Below are 25,287 nucleotides of genomic sequence, written 5' to 3' on the forward strand. Positions count from 1 at the left end.
CTCGCTTCAGACTGGTCTGATTTGAACTATTAATTGTGCTCCATCTTTTTTTTTACCTTAATACTTTAGCTGCTATCTGTCTATCTGTCATGTGAGAACGGTAAGTTAAAGTGCCAGTGTTATTGTTATAATTCTGTTTGTTGGTTGACAACAATGCTTATATTTTTATATATAAATTAGAATTGATTTGCCTCATGTGTGATAGAATGAGATAGGGTAGGTGTATTTTAACTTAAGTCATAATGGTGGTACCTGGAGAGCCAAATACTTTCTGGAGTGGTACTTGGTGAAAAATGGTTGAGAACCACTGCTTTAGCAGATCAGGAGATTAATTATTTAGGATTTTTCACCTGGTATACGACAGCATAGTGGTTTGGCTTTAGGACACTTATCCATAACTACAGTATATCAACAGGATCTAATCTAGGTGCTCGAGTGGCACAGTGGTAATGTGCTAGTATATAATCAGGCTGACAGAGTTAAACATCAGCGAATGTTTATTGCCAAAAGCAGACATTCAAATGAAAACCAAACACTCAAATTAGTGTTGAACAAAGCAGCAGTAACACAGACATACTGTAATTAACTGTACATATTACACACAGACCATGTTCAGGTCAGTGAAGAAATTAACTCCTTAACAAGCCTCCGTGGGACCACACAGGCTAACAGAGGGATTTACCATTCTGTCTCTATTGGTTCAAAACTTGGACGGCACTGAGTCGACTGAATGACTTCGCAACGCTCAACACAGAGACTCGCTCAAAGTCACCTTCAGGCGGCTCACCTTCGTTGGTGAAACCGAGTGCACCTTTTACAATCATACTGTACATATAGGGGGTCCCCAGCAAAATGATAATTCAACATCAAAATCCTTTAACCATACGATATACACTTCACTCATGATATAAAGAATCAACTGACTGTAAGAATACGCTAATGTTCCTGTTGCCGAATTAGTTACAATTTTACTAGAATCAGACTGTATCAAACAATAGACACCTCTCCGACAAAATCGCAGATACAGTTTGTTTATTTTTGTACCACAAATCTTGTATGAGACGATTTTAAGATGACCCTGGTTTTACTAACACAAACCAGGGGATGAGCGAGTGACGTCAGGACTTCGGCACTTGTTTGTTTCATCAATATCAAAAACATTACATCCACGAATAGGCCTGTCACAATTATGTTGCAAATTTGTCAATCGTTTGTGTTGAAAAATCTTCATACATTTTGTTGAAAGTATAAAAGTATTAAATGTCAGTAATTTCATTATTTGTCATATCTTCCCTGTGCATATATTTTATTACAAAGCTATGTTCCCAATGTTAAATTCCCCAAACAATTATTTGTATGACAATAAGTAACTTATCGTCAACTGTATCAACAAGCAAATTATATTTTTCTTCATAAAACTTTTTTTTCATTCTAGTGATTTTTCTCAGGCAGAGTTAGCTTTCTGGCTTTTATTGGATAGAACAGGTCCTGGAAATATGTTTTGAGCCGTCAACATAGTCAAAATGAACCCCACATATGTACTGTAGGTATGAGATGACCATGGCCAATGGTCTGCACTGCGTCATCTATGGCCATCTGAAAAGGTTTGTTACAAAATGATCATAATTATTCAAAATCTATCAAACATTTTTGATATTTTTCAAAAATAGCCAGATGTACAAGCTCGCAACGTGGCACGAATTGACACTAGTGAACTAGTAGATCTGCTATTTTTGAATAGCCAACTTGGATAAAAGATTGTGATGTTGTATTAACTACGGTAAATTGCTGAGGACCACACTTTGAGTACCACTGATCTGGTGAGACGTAAAGGACAAAATCAATTATCACAATATTCTTTACCAAATAACTCCAAATCGACATTGTGACATTATTGTGGCAATAATATCGATTACATATAAAATAAGGCGTACGCAAAAAGAACACAAAAATCCCACACGATGTTTTTTGGTCTATATCGGTATTAGATCGATATTAACCACACCAAATATATTATCCCCAAAATGATTTAAAGTCAAACTAGAGGTTTTTAATTTCTTCATTTGTCAAATGTCTGTCTGAACAGAGTAATGCTGCACATGGCTGTAATAATACTGATACATATGTCATCAAGTCATTTAAAGTGACAGTACTGTTCACACGGAGCATAAGGGTCCATTTGGAACCCAGAGACTCCCTGGACCCCACTTTGAGGACCACTAATACTGTATACAGTATAGGTCATATATATATATATATATATATATATATATATATATATATATATATATATAGAGAGAGAGAGAGAGTGATCCAGGGATGATGTATTTCTGTAGTCGGAAGCAGCGGGAAGTTGCACCACTAGAACTAGGCTATGTTTGAACTTGAGGTGGTGTGAGGTGGTGCAACTGCATTCAGGGAAATAGGCTCTATGCACAGTACACACAGAATAACTTTTCCTATTTCCGGGCCCCTTCCCTACTTCACAGGTGTTACAGATGATACTAATGAAGGCTCTGTTCCATTCTGGTCAAACAGAGTCAGGGTGCTGCTACTGTGCATGTTGCTACACACTCTGCTACATCAGTGGGTCTCTTGAAGTGTCCTTGAGTGGACGTGTAACAGTACGTTTTAACAGCGGGAGACCTTAGAGACCAACGGCGAGCGTTGCTTGAATTCTATTGGCTATCGCCCGGTATCGCCAGGCGATGTCGCCCAAAATATGAATTATTTTGATATTTTCGGCCGACATTCCTCCGCCCACTTTTCGACCACCGCCTGTTCGCCTGCTATCGCCTCTATCGCCAGTAGTTGCCGGGTCCCATTGACAAATAATGCACTTCCGGTCTTAAATGGAACAGCCTTCATTAGTATCATCGACGATAACACCTGTGAAATAAGTAGGGAAGGGGCCCATAAGCAAGGAAGCTAACGAAAGGAAGGTCACGTGACTGGACGCCAGGGATGCGCCATGACGCTCAAGGGTGGCAAACCTCCCACCGGAAGTTCGATGAAATACATGGCAGTGAAAAAACACTATTTATGAACGATTGCGACCCTTGTCGCTTCAGGAATATAAAAGAAGACATATCATATTTGTTTACTTGCTTTTCAATGTGCGCAGTACATCATTTTATTGAGGCATCTAAACATCCGTCTCGGAGGTATCGCAAGATTTGGTTGCCAGACAGGAAATTATGGACAGTCTTGTGGTACTTGGCACGTTCAGAAACATACTTTGTGGTCTTTAGATACCTCTATACACAGCAGACAATCATGTGTAATAATTATGTCTATATGTCAGAAATAATGTTTTGCCGGACGGTTAGCTCAACCGCCACCCAGCGTGACGAATCTACCGGCTGGAATTGCAGGGTAGAGAAAATGACGTCAGCAACCTTTCCTCGTAATCTTCCTTGCCCGGAAGTAGGACGAGTTATTCTGTGTGCATAGAGCCCATTGTTATCACCTTCCTCGTTCTCTTGAGAAAAAGGGTTAGGGTTGTTTATTGGATTTTTGATTACAGTCAAAAATAAAATCAAGATTCTTACACATTTTGTTCCATAAGATAATCTTGACAAATAAATTAACACACGTTTTAGGATTATTATTTTTTTGCTTAAATGCAATCACCAGAAGTACAAAGTTAGCCAAAACTCATGAAAAAAACTCAGACTTGAGAGAGAACCAGGAAGTACAAAATGCTAACTTGTTTCTGAGTTTTGAGACTATAAACTCTCTATGCCACTCCAAATATGAAATAACACAATCTTCATTAATTTATTAAAGGTGATCTTCATCAGCCCTTTAGGACCATCTATCTGTCCCACTTTTAGGGTCACGGCCCACTGGTTGAGAAACATTGGTTTGGGGGAAATCTACAGTACCTTCTGAGATGCCTTTGAGCAAGGCACTTAACCTGCAGTTTTTTCCCCCCAGTGGAGCTGCTCTGTGGTCAACAACAGTAAAAAGAATGTGGTAGAAGTTAAAAGCAGGGTGTTGCACTCTGTCCACTTACCCCTGGATAAATAAAGGTTAAAAAAACACATCCACTAATTAGTGGCTTCAAATCCCGTCAATCAGGCTCCACAGTCCCAACGGTACTGGAACCAAGAAGAACCACAACAGATCTAACTGCTCTCAGAACCTGCAGGACTCCCAACAAGCCTTCATCGGTCCGGGTTGTTCTGGAGAAGCGGTCAGGAACATGATGGAGGAGGTGGAGGAGCTGAGAAGAGAAGGCCGTGTCATCCTTGGAGGTCAAAGGTCCGTAGGCAGTGACTGGAGCAGCAGTAGGCCACAAAATTCACAGTGTTCCTGCCAGAGAGAGAGAGGGAGGGGGGAGAGAAAGAGAGATAGAGGGAGGGAGGGAGGGAAAGAAAGAGAGCTTGGTACAGCAGTGTGTGTGAGGTTATGAAAAACAATGTCCATTCTGTGTCTGTCTGCAGCTTCTACACCTTGGACAGGCTGTGTGTAAAAGAGGCTTGTGAAACCTTGCTCCCACCGATGGGTGGTTATGCACTTGAAGCCTAGCCTGAAAGTACCCAAGCTTTTCTTGGCAAAGAGGGGTGGATCAAACTAGTGCTGGAAACGGACGTCGGCTCCCTATTGGTTCACTAACCTATGTGCCTCCCATCCCCGGTGAAACACAGCGGAGAACACTGATGACACTGGATTTGGAGCGACGCCCTAGTGCACTGTTATTGGTTAGGGAAATACAAGGTTCACTCCAACTCCTATGCCACATTTCCTGGGTCGTTCGACCAGGCTTTTTCCCCCCCTTTTGAAACAAGGGGGGGGGGGGGAAACTAGGTCTCTGAGGCTACTTGAACCCTAGTGTCCACATTTTGGGGCGTCATGCCATAATATACCATATTCACACGGCGCCCATGTTGGCATTTTCCTTTGAAAAAGTGTGATGGCAACGGATTGGCATGTAATTATATTGTGGTGAATACTAGGTGAACATTCACCCAAAATAGCAAATCTACGTGTCGGGCAGTTGTTTTCAGAAAATAGAGGCTTAGAGGGGTAAAAAAGGAGGGGTCAGTCAAGGATAGACCGATGGGGCACCCGGCCGTTAAGTGGTTACAGTGCAACTGTACTTGGTACGCTGGTACACTCTACGGCGTAGATCGGCTATTCTTGGCGTAGAGTCTACGCCAAGTCTCTTTGCCAAGAATAGCCGATCTACTGTACAAACTCCCAGAGGTTTTAGATCTATTTTTCTTGGTTAACTTTCCCCCCACCCAGCATAGGAATGCTGGGTGGGGTATTGCCGTTAATTTAGCTGTACATGTTACTCACCTGCGATGCACGCCCGCCAGGGCGGTCTCCCTCAGGGGGAAGAGTTTGGGGTAGACGATGGTGAACATGGCCTGGCTGCAGCGATGGCAGTGCCCCAGAGGACACAGCAACAGGTCAAACAGACTCTTGGGCAGCATGATGGGAGGCAGCAGCTTCAGCCCTGATGACACAAAGACAACATGCTTACAATTTACAATGTAGGCATTTAGCAGACGCTCAATCCAGAGCGAATTACAGTAAGCAAGGTAAACATGTAATTATTACATGTAAATGTAATACATCAAATGCATCAAATAATAATTTCCTAATGTAATCTAGGATCACAGGTAAACCAAGATCAAAACACTAGAATATCAAAACAATTAATAACCTGTACATTGAAACAAGTCAAACTATAGGACGCCAGGTCAACAAATGAACCGGGCGTATACTGAAACTGGAAGTCTCAAACATACGAGATGCTCTCCATTGCTAAGCTGGAACAAATCCGTCATGACAGACAGAATACACAAGTTCAAAAAAATATGGATGCCATTCCTAGCAGTGCTTGACAATAGTTGAGTATAATGTTCTGTATATCTGGCTGCTATGGTGCATCTTTCACTATTGGAATCATGACCATCCTGCTTTCTGATAGTCATCCATCCCACCCATGTGTACCCTTGATTTTTCTTTGTGTGTGTGTGTCTTGTATCATTGTATGTAGCATTAAGCTTACTTTTCTGTCATTTGATATCTTGTATTGTCGTGTAGTGTCTTGTATTTGAACAAAACTCTAAATAAAGAAAAAAGAACCTGGCATCTGTCTACATAACATGCTATCTAAAATTACATTTTAACCTTTGCATAAGCCTGCAAGGTCATCAGGGCTAGGGCAAGTGCTACAAGTATTCAGTTGAGATTGCTGAAGAAGATCGGAAGCGAGTCTGTAGTTCTAACTGCAATGGGGAGTTCGTTCCACAGTTGGGGAGCCAGAAGGGAGAAGAGTCTGGGACGTGGTTGAATGGAAAAACACACACAATGACACAATTGTCCCAACGTTCAATATGGTGGCCATTTTGATGGTCGACGCATTGGTCAATGAAGTGCTTTTCCGCGAACAGCCCTGACCGAGTCCAACCATGTTCTTAAATTAGCCCTTCGTGTGTGTGCGTGCGCGCACGAGCGCACACGCCTGCTTGTGATACAATTACTGCACAGAGACAGACAACAGACAGTTAACAAGAATTCCTGTGGTCTGAAGCAGTGAGTCTTCACCAGCAGATGTTATGTTGAAGCCAGCACTCCTCACTATCGTCCATGTTGGGTGGAAAGCTTTGCATGTCCAAAAGAAAAACCTTTTCTTTTCAGGAAAAAAAAAAAAAAAAAAAAAAAAGAACCCATTGGATTCAATGGTTATTATTTAGTCACAAAGCTCTTGTTAATATTTTTTCATTGGTTCAAAATTTAACCCATTTTGGGCGGGAACCCCTTTTGGTGTTGCATTATGTAATGCTTTGGCTATTGAGAAATAGCAGATCTACAAGCTTGTAGATCTGGTTTTTTTTTTTTATCGAAGAACCACTGACATAGAAACATATCTTTTTCAGAAAACTGAGAGCTACTACTGTTTTTTCAAGTATAGTATGAAGTATAAAATTATGTTCAAGTTGTTTGTAAATTGTCACATTCTCCATGTGAGGTTTTAGTTTACGAATACGAATCCTAAAAGGCAAACAGAAATAAAAAATGTATGCATTAAGTTCCAATGTCAAATGACAAAAACACAATTAAATCATTAACTGTGAATTACTTGTATGACAATTCATTGTCAAGTTAAATGTCATCGTGACAGCCCTGCCTGTACTGTAGATTTGACATCCAACCTTGAGAGATTGCATTAAAGTGTACTCTGGCAGAGGCCAGGAGAAGGAACAGACAGACAGATGGTAGGGAAGGCAGGGATGTTGTCCAAGTCCTGAGTGCTTCCAGTCAGTGGGTGAGTCGGGCCAGTGGTTAGAAGGTCTACAGGAGGTCATCATACGGGGTTCAGCTGAGTAACACATCACTAGCATTTATGTGTTTGTGCGTATGTGTGGAGCAGCCGTGGCCCATGTGTCCGTGTGTGTTTGTATTACTATATTTCTGAGGACAGCCCAAGTATAGTATACACTGACGAAGGTCCTATGCTATGACCGAAACATTTGCAGATTCTTTCACTTAGAGCACAGAACACTTTATGAGCATGTTAAAATTAAAGAAAATATATTTTCTTAGTCAATGCCTAAGGAGTCTTCCTTAAACAAGTATTTTTCTGCCAGTTTTCCTTTCATGATTTTGAGACCACCGCACCTGCAATCAACCCTGAACAAATATCTGGGAATTGTAATGGAATGTCATTCATAAAATCAACCATCCTAAAATGTTGATGTCCTCACAAGCATAGTAAGACAAACGTGTGTGTGTGTGTGTGTGTGTGAATGACTGAATGTGTGCAGCACATTGTGTGTTTATGAGTGAGCAAATTGTCACTGTTGGGGAGAAACCTTGTATGTAACTCCAAAGTACAATTACTACTGCATTTATAGAATCGACCTCAGATCTTAATGGGTTCAAGCGAACCCTGAATATTTTCCCTTCATTTGTTGGGTATATGCATGGCGTGTGTGCACATACAGTTTTCACCACTGTATTGGCGTGGATGCCATTTGAAGAGCATAGCTGTACGGTTGGCCTGCATATGACATGTGTAATACAAATAAAAGGCCTGACCTGGCGTTGACTTGAAAGCTAACAGTAACATCAAAGACCTGCCCTGGTTTCTTCATCCAGTTAGTGAGTCATTCATTGCTGTGGTCTCCAGAATTTAAGCAGTTTTTCACAAACTCCTGCTGTCTTTGTGTCGAGTGAGTGAGTGAGTGAGTGAGTGAGTGAGTGAGTGAGTGAGTGTGACTGAGTGACAGAGAGAAAGAGAGACAGGGAAAGAATATGAGCATCTGTGCATGTGTGCGCATACGTCTGTATAATTATTTAATGGTACGACCAAATTTCCCCACAAGTAAGGTAGAATTTGAGACATCAGACAATGTGAAGACCATATTTTTGGTCCTTACAAGAAAAATGGTTGTTTTACATTACAAAAAAGATGTTTGCAGATATGTTAACTATTACACAAAAGGATTCAGGTTGTGGTTAAAGTTAGGATTGAGCATTTAGATAATAGGGTTGGAATTATGCCTAATTCATATTTATCTGCGTTCCATCTATTTAGCTGCGGTGTCGCACACCGATGAAAAATTATCAACTTTTTTGGCTTTAGGCTTACGTTTAATAATGGCAATTTTCTTTGGTTGCATAATAGTATTCATAAAATCACCGCTCTAACATGTTGAAGTCCTCACAAGTTTAGTAATATAAACATGTGTGTGTGTGTGTGTGTGTGTGTGTGTGTCTATCCTGTTCACTGGGCATTCATCTCTCTAATAGCAGGTGCTCGTGTGTATCAGTATTAGAGTGCTGTAAGACTCGGAGACATCACCAGTTTCAATCCCCTACCGCACCTTGGTCACCGGTCAAATTGCACTTGAGCACTTTTGTCTGCATTTCGCTGTGACTGAAACCTGCTCTAAAAAAATAAAACAAAACAGGTTGACTTTGAGTTGAGCTGAAAGGTAGATCAAAGGTCTGGAAGGAGATATGAACGATTCTTGTTTCCCCATCCAATGAATGAGTCATTGCTGGTGGATGAGTTTTAAGCAATTTGCCAGAAACGTAGTGTGTTTTGCTGTTTAGACGGCTGACACCTCATTATGTACCAGTTACATCTACCATCTGTTCAACAGGCCCTGCTGTCTGTGTGTGTGTGTGTGTGGCGGTGTCGTGTGCATGCTGTCGAAGTCAGTCGGTTATCATTGAAAACACTTTTTGAGTTGCTGTCTTCTAAGGACTCCAATTGAAAAAAGATTACAACCTAATATTCAGCTAAATTAAAACTGAAAATGAAAAACATCCCGTTTGAAGACGAGATCATCTCCACTCTTTTCTTTTCTATTTTGTTTCTCCAGAAATAGTGTGTGGTTGTCACAGAAATCCCCAGGCATCCTGTTTTAAATCCACTGTCATCGATCAGTGGCTCTAAAACATGTTCATGTCAAGGACCCTCCAATTGAAACACAGTACAGTACAGTATTAAGCCCCCTAGTTGAAATAAATTGATGCCAGATCTTAGTTGTTAGATTAAATACAGATTTATATGCTGTGAGTTGGGAGACTGAATCCCATGATGTGAACAGAATCCCATGATGTGAATATCATTACATACATTCGCTCATTGGATTGGACCTTCTCACTGTTAACCACTGTCATATTGGCAGTGCATCGTGTCATGTCGCATCGTTCGTGGCGTGTTGTGAGCTTGAAGATCAGCTTTTTTCACTATTTTTGAAATAGGACTCAAGTGAGGTTCCGACCTCATTTTCCTGGGGACCCTCCGGAACCCCCTCAAGGAACCACGGGGGTCTCGGACAGTGAAAGGAACTGTAGTTATCAACGGTCGGGGGATCGATCGTAGTGGACATATATATTCTGTGGCTACTTAAGTTAAAAGGTAAGAAGAAATCACACCTTTGTGAAGTGAGGGGCGCTAATATATTAAAGTCTAACTCATGTTGATTAGGTGATGTAAAACAAACAGTGCCAACACAAACATTAAACACCATTAATTCCTTTAGAGACATCTAGTGTTAGCATGCGCACACCTAAGGAATGCCACGCGTCCGCTCTCACTCTACGGTGCTTGTTTCCTTTCCGGGTTATTCAGGAAGGTGGGGGCCTTTGTTATGAGCTTGTAGATGGGTTATTTTCACTACTTCTTAAACAAGTGTTTTATAATGTCTTAGACTTTCTTTTATTTCTTCCTAAAATTACAGAAAACTTATTTGAATTTTGTTTGTTTGTAAATTCATGAAATTGCTTGGTTTTTTGGGGAATGTTTGTTGTAAACGTTTTGAAATAATAATTTAAAACTAAATGTAGGAAACAAAAAATAAGGGTCCCATAAAAATGTTTCTGCGGCACACAAATGGGTCCCGACCCAGTGTTTGGGATGGATGACAGAATGTGTTACCGTTGGGGTTGTTCTGGTATGAGCAGTGCAGTGGATGACAGAATGTGTTACCGTTGGGGTTGTTCTGGTATGAGCAGTGCAGTGGATGACAGAATGTGTTACCGTTGGGGTTGTTCTGGTATGAGCAGTGCAGTGGATGACAGAACGTGTTACCGTTGGGGTTGTCTTGGTATGAGCAGTGCAGTGGATGACAGAACGTGTTACCGTTGGGGTTGTCTTGGTATGAGCAGTGTAGTGGATGACAGAATGTGTTACCGTTGGGGTTGTTCTGGTATGAGCAGTGCAGTGGATGACAGAACGTGTTACCGTTGGGGTTGTTTTGGTATGAGCAGTGCAGTGAATGACAGAACGTGTTACCGTTGGGGTTGTTCTGGTATGAGCAGTGCAGTGTCCTCATGGCCAGCTCCTCCAGTGGGACCACGCGGTCCGACTCCAGCCCGATGGCCTTGACCTCGCCGGGCAGCGGTACCGCCACCTCCCCCACGAACAGACACAGAGACTGGCTGATCGACTGCTGCGGCGACATACCACACCTATACACACGCACACACACACGCGTGTGTTAATTTTGTTAATGTTTGTCGACTACCATTTTTCACTGACAAAAACTAGATAAAAACTAAGCTACGATGACTAAATAGGAGATAACCACTGGAGAAGAGATCTGGTAGAACTTTATGTCCTTTGTTATGTCATGTGTTGATTGTTGATTGTATTTCGCCCTTTTGTGCCAGGGAAACAAATACATCTTCAATACAAGAAATACAACACACCAACATAGCCAACGCAAAATGTATGCTTATCAACAATAAATAAATATCAGCTACTGCCATCGGTTAATGTCAGTTTTATTTGCCGATAACGGCAAATATGGCCCCATACTGATACAGTATGTGGCCGATACATCCCTACTAATAACCCTGACTCTGGCCGCTTACACTGGACAAATCTCCTCACCATTTTACCCGCTATCTACTCCTAATTCTATTATAGTCACAGTCGTTCTAAATCAAGATAGAATGAATTAATTTGAAATGGATGAAATTGTCTCTGTTCGGGTGGAAACCTCACATCACTCAACTGTTACTTTTCAGGATTCAAATAAAAAAAACAGCAGAAGTAGCAAATCTACCAGCTCAAAATGTCTTACTTCACACCGCGATTTGAGCTTGCAGAACTGCTACTTTTGATACTTCTGTGGGATACTGTAGTGTGATCAAGTAGGCCGCTAATTTTACGGGGGAAAAAAACACAAAAAGTGTTTCCTATCTCCAACATGGAAATAGGAGGTTTCTGCCCGACAGCAACGATATACTAACTGCATACAAATAATATGACACTGAGATAAGTGAGTTGTACGGTTTGTACCCGCTGCAGCCGATGACCTTGTTGTACAGGTAGGAGGGAAGGCCTTTCAGATTGACGTTGTTGTCAACAAACACAAACTGCAGCTCTCTGGACCGACCCAGGTCTGAGAAAAACACACACACACACACACACACACACACACACACACACACACACACACACACACACACACACACACACACACACACACACACACACACACACACACACACACACACACACACACACACACACACACACACAAACACACACACACACACACACAGCATTGTGGTACAGTCGGACACAACTCTTTCAGCGCCACCTGGTGGTCACCAGTTTAGGCTTTGAGTGCCGATTCTCCCGTTATAAAGAAAGAAAGAATTTGTAATTATATTATTATAATTTTTTTGAATTCCCAAGGGAAGACGTCTTGTCGTCCGTGGCATCCGGTAAATAATTGGCAATTAGACGTCTTGACGTTTATGGCTCTTAAACTGTAAGAATAACACAAAAAAGTGTCCTGGGGACTCGTTTCCATTGTGGTCCTATCATAATGTATTCAATTCTTTAACTAGGCAAGACAAAAAAGGTGCGTGAGCGTAGCAGCAGATATATATACCGTTACTGTACATGATATGCTATGGACTTATTCTGTCCTCTGACTAAACTCTGCGTGGAAAGCCCCTGTAGCAATTATCAACCGACAGTGAGCGAGAGAAAGCCTTTGAAGACGTTTCAACCATGGCAGGAACTGCGTGTGCATGAAGTGCAAACACACACAGATGACTCCCATAACCCCCGTGTTACAGTACGCTCCCCACAGCCCTATTAACAGGATGGGTTCATTATGCTTCCAGTTGGGCGTACTGTACAGCATTATCGTCTTTGTCGGCCGGGTGGAAAACTCATAATCCGTTTGTTACTTTTCAGGATTCAAATGTAGCAAAAGTAGCAGATCTACAAGCTCGAAACCAAGCTTGTGGATCTGCTACTTTTTATGCTTGCGTGACACTGTAGTTTGATCAAGTAGTCAAGTACGGCATTGATTTACAAAAGGTTATAGAATATGGAGATAAGAGGTTTCTGCCCAACAGCGACGATGTCCTCAGGCCTCTCTCTCTGAGCGCCTCTCAGCATGGGGGTCTCTTGGCACCTGCTACGTAACCACGGTAACCACCTCACCACCCACTTCCACATCGTGCCCATCCCCCTTAGGACACACACGCACACATAGGTTTGTATAACTATAGTTGAGAGGACATCTACAAGCTCCTTGTAGATCGGCTATTTTTCCTGCGCACCATGCTTCCATAGAATGCTGCCTATTTTGTGCATAAAATAGGCAAACATGAAACATCCGGCAAAAATAGACAATCTACAAGCTCGTTGTGAGGTTGTAGATCTATGTTTGGCACAGACTCACATAGACAACTCCTACAATTCCAAGTGCCTGTCAGGGTGGGGCGTCCCCAATTCAAATAGGATTATTTTGGGTGGTCACGGCACGAAACGTTTGTTGTTCTAGATCTAGAATCTAGACTAGAGGACAGTGACATCAATCTGTTTCACTCCATCCAGCGAACCACCGGTCAGCTGCATCGATATGTCCACCAATCAAACTGACAGCTTCACTGCTACTGAACTGCTATTGATGAGTGTCAGTAGCGACACAGTTGACCTATGACCTCTGACCTACATGGGGTGGGGAAGCGACCTAGAGGTTAGAGAAGCAGGCTCATGACCTAGAGATCACCATTAGTCACCATTACCAGAACAGTGGGCACAGGACAGTGAGGGACGATTGGTTTTCTCCTCCATCAACATTACCGGGAAACATAAAAAGGATAAAAATATATATCTAGCCATTACATTTTCCAAATATAGGAGGGAAAGTTAAAGGCTGCATGATTTTATTTTTTATTATACATTTTTTTTTAGGCAAACTCAGTACTGCCTAACAGCCTCCATGATTTGGGGAACTCTTTATTTAATGTTTTATTGCACTTTGTATTTCTCCATGACACCAGCAGTCTGCTACTGAATCACACAACTAAAGACCAATTTGTCAAACTCCCCCCAAGTTGGTCAATAACACCAGTATTGGCCAGATCACTAGAGAGTGACCGATGCATCTGCTTGGCTGATAAATTGGCCATTATTTGACTTTTCTGATGACATCGCTTAGACGATTTTAACCACTCGTCCTGATTTTAACCACTTTCAACCAGGCATTCTTTTTTGGGCATTTAGTTCATTTCTGACCCAGAAAGTCGAGTCATGTCGGTGGTTCAAACTTGGGGACCCCCAAATAGATATGAATTTGGCTAAGGACCTCCATTTGAAAATGTTTTGTATCAGTGAAGATTTATGTTTAAAAACGAAATTATTAAAAATGTTATAATATTTTCAAGATTTTTCCAACATTTTCAAAAATAGCAGATGTACAAGCAGATGGACAAGCTTGCAGTGCGGCACGAGGTGAACAACCACACCCCACCCAAGGACCCCAAAATGAGAACCAATGCTCTACTCATCCCAGCGGGTACAGGAGGGAGGCAGATTACATGGTGTCATGGTGCTCCATCCAACAACAAAACCGGAACTCAAAACTAGCAAAACTGTGGAAAAGGTCAATGACTTCACCCACGCACCCGCCCTGGAAAAGAAAGGTGTCACGACCTCAAATGGGACAATCACATCACCGGCACCTAAAAAGGATGTACTTCCTACGTCAGCCCACCAGCCCTCCTCAACGTCAGCCCACCACCACTACCACCACCCATCATCCCGGTCCAGTTCTACATGCATCCCCACGTCCTCCAATCTAGTAGATAGTTCACTGTCATTTCACTCATTACCGTTTCACCGTCAGTTAATGCTTCATATCCATAGGAGTAAAATAGCTGGGCAGTTCTAATATGCCACGAAGCTATTGAGAACCTATAAGGGCAGAGAAGTGAGACAGGTAGTACTACTAATCTAGAGGCAGTGAGACAGGCAGTACCAACCTAAGGTCAGTAAGGTGCGACAGGCAGTACCGACCTAAGGGCAAAGCGGTGAGACAGTTGGCAGCCATAGACAGCTCGTTGAGGCTGTGCAGCTGACACAGCTGTCTGGGCAGCAGTTGGAGGCGGTTGCGGTCGGCGGTCAGACACTGCAGGGACAGACACTGGTGCAGCCTCTCTGGCAGAGACATCAGCAGGTTAGTGGACACGTCCAGGGTCTCCAGCTCACGCAGCTCACCTATCTCTGCAGAGAGAGGGTGTAGAGAGAGAGAGAGAGAGAGCGAGAGAGAGAATATAGACAGGGTATTTTCAATCAGCGATCAGCGATGTGCACGAGACGTAGCTCTCCACTAGTTACAATATCCACAGTACACCACTGGCGCTCTCTGAGCTGTTCTGAGCACGTTAATGATGACACAACCAGACGTTTATGGAGAACATGTACGGCCGTCTGCAACAGCAATAGGTCTGTCACCATCATGACATTTCACATGACGATTAATAATGATAACCAATAACTATTTGTGTTTTTTGTCATGGGATCCTTGGAACATATAGAAATTCCAATTCCATTGCACAGGGCAGATATGACAAATAACCTAAATGACTGATATATTTACCGGTAATAACTTTATACTTTGAAAAACATTAATCACATCGCGACACGTTGCGAGTTTGTAGATCAGCTATTTCCTTTTTGAAATATATAAACATCTTTCAACATGGAATCGATTATGATGATTATGCAAAATAATTGTGATTAGTTAATAAATTGTAACTGTTGTACGTTACCTGGGGGAGGGATCGGAGCTGGTAATTGGCCAGTCTCAGGTGTACATTACCTGGGGGGAGGGATCGAAGCTGGTTATTGGCCAGTCTCAGGTGTACATTACCTGGGGGGAGGGATCGGAGCTGGTAATTGGCCAGTCTCAGGTGTACGTTACCTGGGGGGAGGGATCGGAGCTGGTTATTGGCCAGTCTCAGGTGCCGCAGCGACCTCAGCCGACCAATCTCTGGGCAGATCACCTGCAGGGCGTTGTCACTCAGGTCTAAGGACTGTAGCCTGGCCAGGTTCCCTATGGCTGGGGGAGACCACATACACAGAGGGCTGTTAGCAGTGTTGCCATGTCTGCTTATTAGAAGCCATTTTGAAGCTTCTTTTTCTCTAAAGTTGCTTATAAATATTGGTAGTTGCGGGTAGCATTTTTGGGCTTGCCTTGTTTTTTATTATTAGTAAACCAGTGGTTCTCAAATATTTCAATGTCATGGACCCCCAAAATGTATTTGTCCCAAACCCTAGTCTGACAATATTTCATGCCAGGGAGAGCCTCATGCCAGATTTGTGTTAAATTATTATTATTATTTCAAGATTTTTTGAAAATAGCAGATCTACAAGCTCACAACATGTCCCATTGCGATGTGTTGTGAGGCTGTTGATCGAAGTACTCAGTTTCTAGGTTCTCATGTGGTATAATAATAGTCGCTTCTTTCTCAAAATATCTGCCAACACTGGCTGTTAGCCGCTAGCACTTCACTTCCATTCACAACATATGGAGCAGTCACACCCACAGGGCGTTATACCAATTTGCTTCACTTCGCTTCCATTTACAACATACAGTCATACATTTTTGGCGAATGTTTCCCCCAGAATTTGAATGCTGGGGTTCAAGTGATCGAACATGGAATTGGGACCTTAAAATCGAAAGTCGCATCGAATTGTGGATTAGGCAAATCGCCGTGACACGCAGTCATACCAATTTTAAACGGGTGTCAAAAAATAACCTATAACATCTTTTTTATTATTTTATTATCATTGAAGCAGTTTTGTTGTCTTTACTGTGTCTTTAAGTGTCAAATAAAAACGCACTCTTTCAAATGATGTAAGATGATGAACTGTACAATGTTAAAATAATGTAAAAGGTTAAAGGCAATTTGATATGGGAAAACATCATTAGCAATATAAAAATAAAGAGGGCCAACTATCCCAATAGAAAAATATGACTTTGTAATTTGGTATAATGGTTTTGATTTATTTTTATCATAGACGTGTGTTTTGTGTTGAAGATGATGCGATGCGTGTGGATTTGTAAAACGTTATGCATTTCCTTTCGTAGATTAACTGAGGCTATGATGGTATGTTTGGCCAAAGGATTTGTATTTGTGTAGGTGGCCATGGAGGGATGGGATAATGGAATGTTTTAATGATGTATATAAAAAGTTAAAACAAACAAAAGATGAAAAGAATAAATAACACAAAGTCAGACTCACCCTCAGGAATCATGGCTATGTTGTTTGAGTGCAGATACCTTCAATAAATAAATAAAAGTTGGAATATGAAAATCTATAAATGACAGCGATTATATACTAAATGGTAAATAAAATGGTAAATGGTGCATTCATATCGCTTTTATCCAAAGCGTGTTACATAGATATTCAACCATTCACACACACATTCATACACCGATGGAAGGAGGAAACCGTGCAAGGCACCAACCTGCACATCGGGAGCAATTAGGGGTTCAGAGTCTTGCTCAATACTAACTCTGGGGGGGCCCGGGATCGAACTGGGAATCTAGCGGTTGACATCCGGCCGCTCTACTGGCCACTCTACCTCTGAGCCACTTCCGCCCTAATCCGAGTTCCCAGAAGTACTTCCGCCCTATACTACTACTACTACTACTACTACTACTACTACTACACTATTCTTCGTGTGGTTGCCCTGAGGGCAACCATACTATTGCTTTTGTGCCCTGTTTATTTTGTCGCGTTATACCTCCCACAGTGTCGCACGCACTCGAGCCATATGTCAAAACGACGGGCTACATCAGGAATCGTGTGCTTGTATTTTGCTAAGACATTTGTTGGATATTTTAATTGATATGAATTAATTAGTTAATAATTAAATTTCCCCATAGACATGAATGGGAAAATGCAAAAACTCACTTTCAAGTATTTTTTCCTCTGAGACCGTAAGGGCTATACTTACAAGACTTGGAGGAGAGATTCATAATAATTACTAAAATTAATTACCTTAGAAGTTTACCGGTCGGCCTCATGGTGGCGCTATAACAGCCAACTTTACATTTTGGGGTATAACTCTTGAACCGTAGGTCGTAAAATCAAAATGTTTTTTACCCTGGATTCCTTGGGTCATGACGCATCTCCCCATATAGGCCACGCCCATTTGCGTCTAGATAGATTTCCCGCCATTTTGAATTTTGTTCAAAACACACTTTTGGATCCTCCACCTACAGATTTTGTCCAAATCTCACAACAATCGGTACACATGATCTCGGGACCTATCCGATTAAAACAGCACAGTCAGAATTTAGATCTTCTGCATCGTTCGGCTGTAATCGTCTTCCGAAGTTAGTGGGAGGGGCCTATTTTACGAAAAATGCCACAATTCACGCACGGAATGTCCCATCCATCCCAAATCTGAATCACATGTCGAGGGTGGCTTAATCAACGCAGAGCCAAAAGCAATTCCATTTTCGACAGGTGCGATGCAGGCAACCACACTTTGCAATTTCCCAGAATTGCCTCTTTCTAGTTTCAATTCATTCAATTCATCGGTCAACGCTTCAAAATATGTTGAGAGGTTTCAGTCTGTACCAACTTACTTGACTGACACCTGTATCATATGGTAAATCTCTGTCAATGTGTGTTATTTTTTGTGCTCTACTGTCTGCAGTGCACTATATTTGATCTTTATCTGATCTTATCCTTGTTGTGCATTATTTTAAATTAATTTAATTGAGCTGCATGTTTTTGTATGAACGGTTCTCTACAAATGAAGATTATTGTGCCGTGATTAATATACCGATTCTGAACATTATTATTCTTTGATTCTGAACAGTGTTCTAGTGACACCTGCTGGACATAAAGTGAAAGTGCGCCAACCGGTTTGCTATTGTACTGTGTCTTTCTCATACTTAAGAGTTAAGTGGTCACAGCGGTACTCTAAGTAACATTAACATTTTCTTCATCACCATCACTCAACATTACAGCACTCAAATAGACTCATTCATTGTAAATCAATACACACATGTGTGATGAATTCCTGTTCTGTTCTTTGACTATATAGAAGTGTCCATTTGTACGTCTCTAAATGTTTTGATGAATTGAACAAGGTGGACCCTCTTGTAAACAAGTGTAATGCTTAATTGGGTCGTCCACTCACAGTTAACAGTCTTTGTATTGAGTTTGTGCTTGAAATGTACTGTAATTCTGCAAACTGTTAATAAATATTTCAATCAATCAATCAATCAATCACTTGTAATGTGTGCTTCATACACAGATAGACCATTGACTGTGCAGTGAATAGACTCACAGTTCAATCAGATTGGGGAGTTTCTGTGCAAGATTGTCCGGCTATTAGAGAAAGAGGTGACAGAACATAGAGAGATTTTACTAACAAAAATACCCAGTAAACATTCTCAGTATTTATCTTAGCTATAATATCACATAATCATATATAAATAATAGTATGGATATATACTCTATATATGTCAGGCAGAAACTATTCTCCACATTTCATTTTTTTCAAAGGTTGTTTGGACTGGAAACGTCTCCCAGTTACTCTAAGGGAGAGCACCACACTCTCAGCTTTCAAAGGACAATTGAAACAGCGGTTGAAAGATAACAAGACATGCTTATACATTTAGACTAAGGCCCTCATTTATCAACACGGCGTACGCCCAAATATGGGCGTACGCCGGAATCACCGCAATTTTCAGCATTTATCATTCCAGTATGAACTTGAACTTTGGCGTGCGCCCGACCAAATATCAGGTCAGGTCGGGAGCTGTCGTAAGCTTTGTCCTCACCTTTGTAAAAAAAGAAAAAAAGCGAAGCAGCATTGACTGACCAGCTGACAGGCTGTCACAGGCATCTAAACATATGTTTTCACTCCTAAAATGTATAAAACTAATAAATAGCCTATTATACATGTGAAAAAAATATATTTTGTAAAGGCATGTCATATTAAATTGGTAGGAATAGTTTCATGCCAGGAAAGGCATTGGAGGGAGACTAGTGTCACTCGAATGCCAAATGTGCCGAGCCAGTGCAATCCGCCATCCGCCATCGGGACTTGTGAGATCGGAGATAGGTATTAACCCAGCCAGCCCACCAGCCACCACCACCAGTACCACTGTACCCCACACGTTAATGTTTAGGCTACGCATTCATATAATTGACAGCCCCAGCCACTGCAGCAAGGCTATCTAATATAGACTGTCATAAACGTGCATGGTCACAGTGTCACGGACTACAGTGACAGAGACAGACAGGACAGGAGGAGGAGATGCAGCTATTTGCAAAACAGCAGTGCGGTTGTCACAGGCTGTGCACGTACAAACTCATTCCAATGACATGTGAGCTATTTGTTATTTCATTCATAGTTCACAGTGACAGGTTCAGGTTTTTTACGAAATGGGATGAAAATTAAATGTCACGATTATTGTGGCAAAATTTACGATATTATTGTGATAATTCAAATATGCTTAAAACTTAAATTGCCACTTCTGTTAACCACTTCGCCAAAAACATGTGTTGCAATGCGCTGTGAGCATGTAGATCAGCTATTTTTGGCAAATTGATTTGTGTAGAGTGAAATAAGAACATACTAAATCCAGTCTTTACAGGTCAGTTTTATCAAGTATAGAGGGTTTAAGTTGCAACACAATAAATTTAAATCTCTGCGATATGATTAGTGATAATATTGATTATCGTCCGCTCCCTAATGAGAATGCATTACACCTGTCTTGTGTTCATTAATGTGCACTGTCCCAAACAAACAAATAAACAAAGTCAAGTTAAAGTACCAGGGTTGTCAGGGAGTTTCTCTTCATGTACAGTCTCTCCAGGAACTGCAATCCCTCATCCTTCAGGAGTTCCACAGGGAACTTGTTCAGGTTCCTGTAGTTAAGGAACAGGTTCTTGTGCCTCTCCTGTTTGGCCATGGAGATCGTCTCATGAAGCTCGGTGGCCATATCTGCCCTGCAGAGGCAGACAGCATACAGCAACATGTCATTTCACAGTTATGATCATTATCAAGAACAAAAAATAAACCTATAAGTATTAAACTAGTAACAGGAACAGGAAGGCTTGCCCCAAAACATACCCGTTACATTTTGGCATAGTTTTACTGAGGTTAAGTTTAGGAATAAGGTTAGGTTTAGGGCTTTAGGAATAAGGTTAGGTTTAGGGCTTTAGGCATAGTTTTACTGAGGTTACATTTAGGGTTAGGATTAGGCATAGTTTTACTGAGGTTACATTTAGGGGTAGGATTAGGTTTAGGAATAGTTTTACTGAGGTTACATTTAGGGTTAGCATTAGGTTTAGAGCCCAGGCGGTGGCGTAACCGTCTGGGCACCAGACTGGTAATCCAGTCGCAGTGTGCCGCGGGTTCGACTCCCGAGCCCGACACGGCCTTTACTGCATGTCTTCCCCCATCTCTCTCCCGTTTCCTATCAGCCTACTGTCTGTCCCTTCAAAAAAACCAATAAATTTTTTAGGAATACCTGGTGGCGACCGTTCTGAGGTCACCGGGGGCGAGTGCGTTTTGTGGCGAGCGTTCTTGTATTCGTACCCCTCTAGACCAGAAAGCACACAGGCTGGGCCAGGCTAAGAAAAACCAAACAAATTTAAAGTTCCATGTTCAGTGCCAATAAACACAATTAAATCGTTATTTGTGTGAGGAAACTGAGGATTAATCGTCAACTTCAATATGACAGCCCCAAACAGGGTAGAGCAGAAAAGCAGCAATAGTCTGGGGCACCGGGACCAGATTTTGAGAGCCACAAAATGTGATCTGTCTCCACTTCAATACCAGCAATAATTCAGACAGATTTTACTACTCATGTCATGTTCTCCCCGTGTCCCCGACCCCTAAGCCAAATTCCAATACCGCAACTTTCACACTCGCTCACTCCCCTCGCGTCCTCCACTCGCTTTTCGGCTCCGCCCCCAGTGAGGAGGAGAGGAGGAGGAGGAGAGGATTCGATGCGAGGACAGAGTGGTGGTCGAATTTTCCTCTAGAATCGGAATGTACTACGCTGTGATTTCAAAGCGACGGCACATTCCGCGATCACTAATGACGTGTATCAATTCAATTCAATTCAAAGGGCTTTATTGGCATGGGAAAACATACGTTTACATTGCCAAAGCAAAAGTGGTGGAACAATACAGTGTCACACAGCTGGATCACAGGAACTCCGAACAGAGCCGAGGCCAATGTGTATGTATTGGTAACATGTGCAAGGCAAGGCTATTTATTCCTGAAATAGTGAATAAGCGCCAGGATGCGCACACGTATAAATCACCCCCCCCTCCTCCGACAGTCAGTCCTCCTCCGACGGTCTTTGCAAATAACAGACACTATAACAGGAATTAGGTATAGTCTCTCTGACTTACATGGATAAAAGCATGGTTGTGCGCAACAACAACGAGAGGGGGACAAACATTAGCTTTGCATTAGCTGGTTAGCTAACGTGGTTATCACTACAGCACAACAAGCCTCCAGTCCGGTGTACGTCTTAGTGTGTGTGTGTGTGTGTGTGTGTGTGTGTGCCCCCCCCCCCCCCCCCCTATGTAATGCACAATTGAGTATTCATATACCAGTCATTATCAACCTGTGGGTCCCCACATGATTTGGGGGTGGGGGGGGGGGGACCCCAGATGACAGCGAAAGTGACAATTTAAGGACTTTTAAGACTTCTATAATACCTCAAATGCTCTATTAAGAAAAATACCATTACTGCATCAAAAGTAATCAGCAAACCATGCATGCTATAAAAACTGGTCAAACATTGGCCACAGGCCATATTAGTAAATAATAAAGAAAGAGGCAACAATTGTGAAAATAGCCGATCTACAAGTTCACAACGAGTTTGTAGATCGGCTATTTTCATAATATTTATCTGTAGAACCATTCTGTTGCTTGTCTAGGTGGGGGGTCCCCAGTTCAAATATGATTACTTTGGGGGGTCACAGCCTGAAAAGGTTGAGAACCACTGATATGTAGACTAACTGAATATTCCTAACATTGCTAGCCTACCACCTTGATAAAAAATAAAAATGTTGTAACTTGCTTATGTAACTATTCATTGATTCACTCGTATACCAAAATCCATTTGGAAAAAAGAAAAGAATCACACCTGTGTGAAGTGAGGGGCACTCACTTCGCATTATCTAACGTTTGGATAGTTGGTGCTAAGGTAATGTATGATTGCTCAGTAGTTGCTGATGTCTGCTCAGGAGGTTTGAGTGTTTGCTCAGACCAATTTTTTTTAGAGGGAACATTGGGCCTGGGTACCACAAAATGAAAACAAAATAGCCCAAATAAAATCGGCCTCGCGGCTGCGCCGCTCGGTCGAGTCACAGGACGCGCGGCTACGCTGCGCGCCCCAAGGGGGGCCCTCAAATTTGGTCCAGCCCGGGGGCCCTCAGCAAGGTAAATCCGGCTCTGCATGCTGGAATGACCCCGAGTGACCGAGTGGGAGTGAGCGAGTGGCCGAGATTTTGGGTATTGGAATTTGGCTCTAGGGTAGGTACCGTCACAAAAAACATGCAGTAAACCTAGTCTCTATACTGCCTCCCCCTGGTCAGCCGGGGCGCCTGATGGAGGGCAAAGGAACTGGTTGGAATAACGTGTTCCTTCCACACGCTAGGTCCTACTGGGGAAACTCTCCCCTATCAGGTGATAAGAAGCGGTCTGCTCATACAAAATTGTAGGATCAAAAATGTAAGGAAAGATAAATGGTTATACTCACACTCACTGTTCTTTGGCTTTTTGGAGAAATCTTTAAAAAGTCCCCATCCAATTAGGGGATTTGATGATGTCGCCTTCTGCCTATAGCATCCCTGACACAAAACAAGAGCAGCACAAACTTAGTGTATTTAGTAATTAGTCAGTAATTAATCAGTTTTTAATTAATGCAACCATCATCGTCTGTGGCATTGATTTGTTTGCGCATTCTTCTTCAATTCCAATAAAACAGCAGTCAGTGTTTTGATTGAATCATACGAAATCATAACTTGCCCCAATAATTAAACCAACCAAGTTGGTTGGGTTCAGTTATAGGACAATTTACCAATAATCAGTCGTAATGAATAGAAATGATAAAATTCCAGCTTTTTAAAATCAATGATCAATTATTCATCCTACTGTGTATGTGTAGTATTTACCTCTATTCATAGGACATACATTAGATTAGATTTAGATGTCTTTATTATCCACAAGAGAAAATCATTTCCTCGGGTCAATACATATATTAAAGACAATATACAATACATAAATACACCATAAGTACTTAAATTCTATAAAAGGTAAGCTAATTCTAAATTTAAGTCTTAAGAAAAGCAATGGACATTTCCACACTTGTGGAATGGAATGGCCATAATGTATTTGTATCGTTGGTTGATTTCCTGTTTTTAGCTATATAGAAGAGTTTATTTGTACGTCTCTAATTGCTATGATGAATTGAACATGGTGGGCCCTATTGTAAACAAACAAGTGTCGTCCACAGTTAACAGTTTTGTATTGAGTTGTGCTTGAAATGTACTGTAATTCTCCAATCTGTTAATAAATTCATCAATCAATCAATATTGAGTGGTGGAAGAAGTAGGCTACTCACAGTTTGTACTTGAGTACCAAAGCCTAATGTAGAAATACCCAGTTACAAATAAAAGTCCAGAATTGAACATTTACTTGAATAAAAGTACAAAAGTATTTGCATTAAAATATACTTAAATACTGAAAGAAAAATTACTAGTCACTATAGGCTATTTTCAAATAGCCTAAGTAATAGTATACATAGGGCTAGCCCTCCAAGCAGAACCCAATGGTACTGAAGTTTCTGACATTTTGTTCATCAAAATTTCAGAAAAGCTTTATGTAGGGTCCCGAAAGGGGCTAACATAGGGCTGAAGTGGCTAAATATAAATAATTTGTTTTGTAATAATAATCATTAAATATCTACAAACTGTACAAATGAAGTAACTACTCCAGTATTAGTCAAAATAAAAAGTGCACATAAGTACAGTACACGCACACGCACACAGGACAACTCGGTAAAATGGCACGGTCATTCATAGCCCTGAAACATGACTGTCATGATCCGAGCGTCATGTGAACCATGGCTAGGTCATTCAGTGATGTTAATATATTGTGTCGCTGGTATTATCTTCTAGGCTGATCTTTGAGCCGTGAAATAAAATCATATTTAGTGCATCATTCACTAGTATTTCCTTGCACAACAACTGCGCATGTTTCATGTAATAATTGAAGCATATACATAATGTTTTGGGATCAAAGCACAGCATGGTAACATCAACCGTTAGCTAACAATACAGCTTCATTTTGCTGTGAGAGTACAACATCCTCATAAAACAGACTTCATGACTTTACCTGAAATGTCCAGCATCACTTCAGACAATAGTTTATTTTGATTTGCCCTCATGAATATTACAATCTATTTATCCCCCCGCTAAAGCTAACGTACTACTAGGTAGCTA

The 25,287-nt window shown here is 41.6% G+C and overlaps 1 protein-coding gene across 4 annotated transcripts; it reads right to left on the reverse strand.

The window, feature by feature from the left end:
- Positions 1-479: 479 nt before the first annotated feature.
- Positions 480-25,287, reverse strand: lrrc28 (leucine rich repeat containing 28). Of its 4 annotated transcripts, none has more exons than XM_083759502.1 (12): positions 25,181-25,287; positions 23,544-23,634; positions 21,294-21,396; positions 20,595-20,764; positions 19,100-19,140; positions 17,035-17,072; positions 15,711-15,848; positions 14,804-15,010; positions 11,780-11,882; positions 10,718-10,944; positions 5,308-5,467; positions 480-4,317 (listed from the first exon to the last, which is right to left on the reverse strand). In XM_083759502.1, exons 4-12 carry the CDS (start codon positions 20,760-20,762, stop codon positions 4,248-4,250), a joined length of 1,152 nt encoding a protein of 383 aa, XP_083615628.1. In that variant the 5' UTR covers positions 20,763-20,764; positions 21,294-21,396; positions 23,544-23,634; positions 25,181-25,287; the 3' UTR covers positions 480-4,247. The 4 variants fall into 4 exon arrangements, with proteins under 4 accessions (XP_083615628.1, XP_083615630.1, XP_083615627.1 ...); XM_083759504.1 differs by having other exon boundaries at positions 10,769-10,944; positions 20,595-20,769; XM_083759501.1 differs by having other exon boundaries at positions 20,595-20,769.

Source organism: Protomyctophum parallelum (assembly GCF_964188405.1).
Source record: "Protomyctophum parallelum genome assembly, chromosome: 2".
Lineage (NCBI taxonomy): Eukaryota > Metazoa > Chordata > Actinopteri > Myctophiformes > Myctophidae > Protomyctophum > Protomyctophum parallelum.

Coding starts and splice junctions, on each gene's coding strand:
- lrrc28 (XM_083759503.1), bottom strand. CDS start 20,762: ATGGCCACCGAGCTTCATGAGACGATCTCCATGGCCAAACAGGAGAGG. Junction 17,073..19,099: donor CTCCCCAATCTGATTGAACT/GTGAGTCTATTC, acceptor TATTTATTGAAG/GTATCTGCACTCAAACAACA. Junction 10,945..11,779: donor AAGGTCATCGGCTGCAGCGG/GTACAAACCGTA, acceptor GCGTGTGTATAG/GTGTGGTATGTCGCCGCAGC.